At 35.0% G+C, this 3178-nt stretch overlaps 1 protein-coding gene across 4 annotated transcripts in view; it reads right to left on the reverse strand.

Annotated features, from left to right (window-relative positions):
- Positions 1–3178, reverse strand: part of LOC113226296 (L-threonine ammonia-lyase-like) — a 28232-nt gene that overhangs the window by 22792 nt on the left and 2262 nt on the right. For all 4 annotated transcript variants that reach the window (XM_026458869.1, XM_026458870.1, XM_026458871.1 and 1 more), the window contains 2 exons: positions 1922–2209; positions 214–376 (listed from right to left, as the gene is read on the reverse strand). In XM_026458869.1, the coding sequence (XP_026314654.1) occupies positions 214–376; positions 1922–2209 (451 nt within the window). The remainder of the gene's footprint in view (positions 1–213; positions 377–1921; positions 2210–3178) is intronic.

Raw genomic sequence — 3178 nt, forward strand, 5'->3', positions numbered from 1 at the left:
AAAAAAAATTGCGCCACCAAAATTTACTATAAAATGCATTTGTTGATATTCACCCCTTATTGTACGTTGAACTGTCATCGATTTGTTGTTATAAAAATAGTTGTAATCACTGGTCTGTGGTTATAATCTTTTCGAGTGAAGGATTTTATTCCAGGTCATGCAATAAAATAAAACATGTCAATTCAAAGATGTCATAATGATTTGCAGACTTACATAAATAAGGACATGTGGTTTGAGATGTTTCACCGCGGTAGCCACTCCAGCCAGCAGCCCCCCGCCTCCGACCGGTACCAAGATAGCATCCACATCAGGAACTTGTTCCAAAATCTCTAACCCCATTGTACCTTGTCCAGCCATTATATGTGGATGGTCGTAGCTGTGGGAATAACGATTTTGCGGTAAATAAAATTTATACCACCATTGGAAACATAGACATTCAGCATTGACTTAGTAAGTCAATGACATTCAGTCATAAAAGCATTATATTGTTCAATATGAAACGGCCGAATATTTGACATCGTAATAACTATTTATGTATATACAACAGCAGTGTTTCCCAAACTTTTTTGTATCATAGACTACGTATCAATTCCTTCGCTTTTTTGTATTTTTTAAATTATTATTATTTTTTTATCTTTCCTAGATACCAAAGTGAGTTTATTCGCTCTACTTAAAATTCAGGTAAAATATACTCTGCCTATTATCTTACAATAACCACCAATAAATTGTGGTCTACAATTACAACACCACTGCGTATAGCTTGCGTAACTTTTAATGGTTAATAGGATTTTTTGTGTAAACCTATCTATAGTTGGTATCGCCCTATCGATTTCTATAACAAAACAGCACTACTTTTTGAAATAGTACGGGATGGAAAAAATTAATGGGACATGTAAGGTAAGCATTAACTAATTTTACTTAAAGGAAACATTTTTTTTTTAATAATATCAATAACTGCATTCACAGACTTTTAGTAAAGTTGGGAATCGAACAAACTAAAAATGCAAAAAAATAAACACTCTGGTTTATTACACTTTATCCATAGGATCAATGATAATGATAAAATCTGCAACGAACTTTGGGCTTTACAATTATATGTCTATTATAAGACAGTAATATGAATATACCTATGTACATATTACCTAGTTTACTATACTATTTATTATCTCCATATACGTGTAATGTGGATTACTCCATTTACGGTACGCCAAAATTTTTGTTCGCATCTCTTGGACCACTTATTTTTTTCGCTAACGTGGGCCCCATGTAGCTTGAAATGGAACTCTGGGGAGTATACATAAGTATTTAACACCTTGGGAAGCATTGCTTTAAAGTATCTTAATATTTAATAGTTAATAATTACTCATTTCCAAAACGAGCTTTTCGACGACTTCTTTGACCCAAGGATTTGCGCTGTGGATACTGGTTCGATTCCCGATACGAACAATTTTGGAGATGAACTTTGCTAACTGGTTTTCGTCTGGCTGTTCTCGGAAGTGTCCCAGAGTGTCCAAAGTCCATTAGATACTCTGGTACTTATGGTGTACAGGAAATTCCCGAGTTAGAGACCAGGTTAAAAAACATACCTATAACAACGCTTTATAAAATTTACGTATTTATAGCTACACTAGCTGGTGCCCGTGACTTTGTCTGCTTAGAATAAATACTTCGAGTAGCCTACTATACTCTTCACTTGAGAAATGTTTGGTACTCCATACAAAGTTTAGTCCCCTATTTTGCCCCCTTTAAGATTTATTATTGTGAGAAAAAGAAGCCTACATCCTTCTCCTGAGTCCCATCTATCTCTATACCAAAATTCTTCTGGCATTGGTTCAGCGGTCCAGGCGTGAAAATGTAACAGACAGAGTTATACTTTCGTATGACTTTCACATTTATAATATTAGTTTGGATTAAAACTCACCCATTAATGTAAGTAAGGTTCTTCTCCTTTGCCAAAATCATAGCGTGGTACTTGGCTTCTTTCATGTCATCACCGTAAATGATTACGTTGGCGCCATACGAGCGACATTTCTCTATCTTCATGATTGGTGCTACATTCGGCATTACAACGGTTGTCGGGACGTTCAGCTGGTTGGCATGAAAGCTTAATCCTTGAGAATGATTACCCAGAGATGCGGAAATTACGCCACGTTGTTTCGCTCCTGGCGATAGTAGTAGCAACGCATTTCTTGCCCCGCGTTCTTTGAAACTGTTTTAAATGATTTACCTATTTCAATGGATGTGTAATGTATCATATAATTTTTTTTAACCTAACGATCATTATTTTATTTAATATAAACTTTTTTATTTGCATTCGGTAGGCTGGATGACATTTTAGAGTGGTTACACATGGCCACTTTTAGCACTTGCAATTTATAGGCGATTGCATCGATGCTAACGCGCGACTGCATCGATACAAACGCGCGATTGCATCGATACAAACGCGTGACTGCGTCGATGCATTCGCCTTTAAATCCCAAGTGTAGCGATGCAATCGCCCGTTTGTATCGATGTAGTCGTGCGTTTGCATCGCGTTTGTATCACTGCTCAAAATCGCGCGCATGTGTAAAGGATTCGCGCGATTGTCAATGTGTCAGTATTTCCAGAACTGATTGTATTAAATATCTGAGTATGATATTGATGAGGGTTTAAATTGGCATAGACATATTATCGATATTTGCTTGCGTGTTAGAACGGTAATATTTATAATGAAAAATTATAATTATAAACAATCTTATTTCAATGTAAGCTTATAGCACTGATAATACAATACTCTTATAGTAAGCATATTACTCATATTCGTACCACGACAAACCCATTAACCAAGTAATGTATTATTGATACGTACTATCGCTTATTAATTTGTGAATTATTGTTACGAGTGAAAGAACGAATGATTTCCCAATATTGTCTATTCCTTACTAAAAATAGGAAAGAAATAACGCTATATGAACTGTATAATGCCATCTATTTCTTTTTTGATGTTCGGAATCGTCATATCGTAACAGGTATAATGTTAAAGTACTTAGTATTATTAACATTTGGAGAATTCTGCCAAAAAAAGAAAAATATGTAATAATGAAATCTATTACAATTTTAATTGACGTAATTACGTTGTTTTCAATTAATTTTCCGCATTTTAACGAAAAAAAAAAGTAGCTGAGTCATGTGTGTGGGT

Source organism: Hyposmocoma kahamanoa, unplaced genomic scaffold (genome assembly GCF_003589595.1).
Source record: "Hyposmocoma kahamanoa isolate Upper Pololo Valley unplaced genomic scaffold, ASM358959v1 187, whole genome shotgun sequence".
NCBI classification, from domain to species: domain Eukaryota; kingdom Metazoa; phylum Arthropoda; class Insecta; order Lepidoptera; family Cosmopterigidae; genus Hyposmocoma; species Hyposmocoma kahamanoa.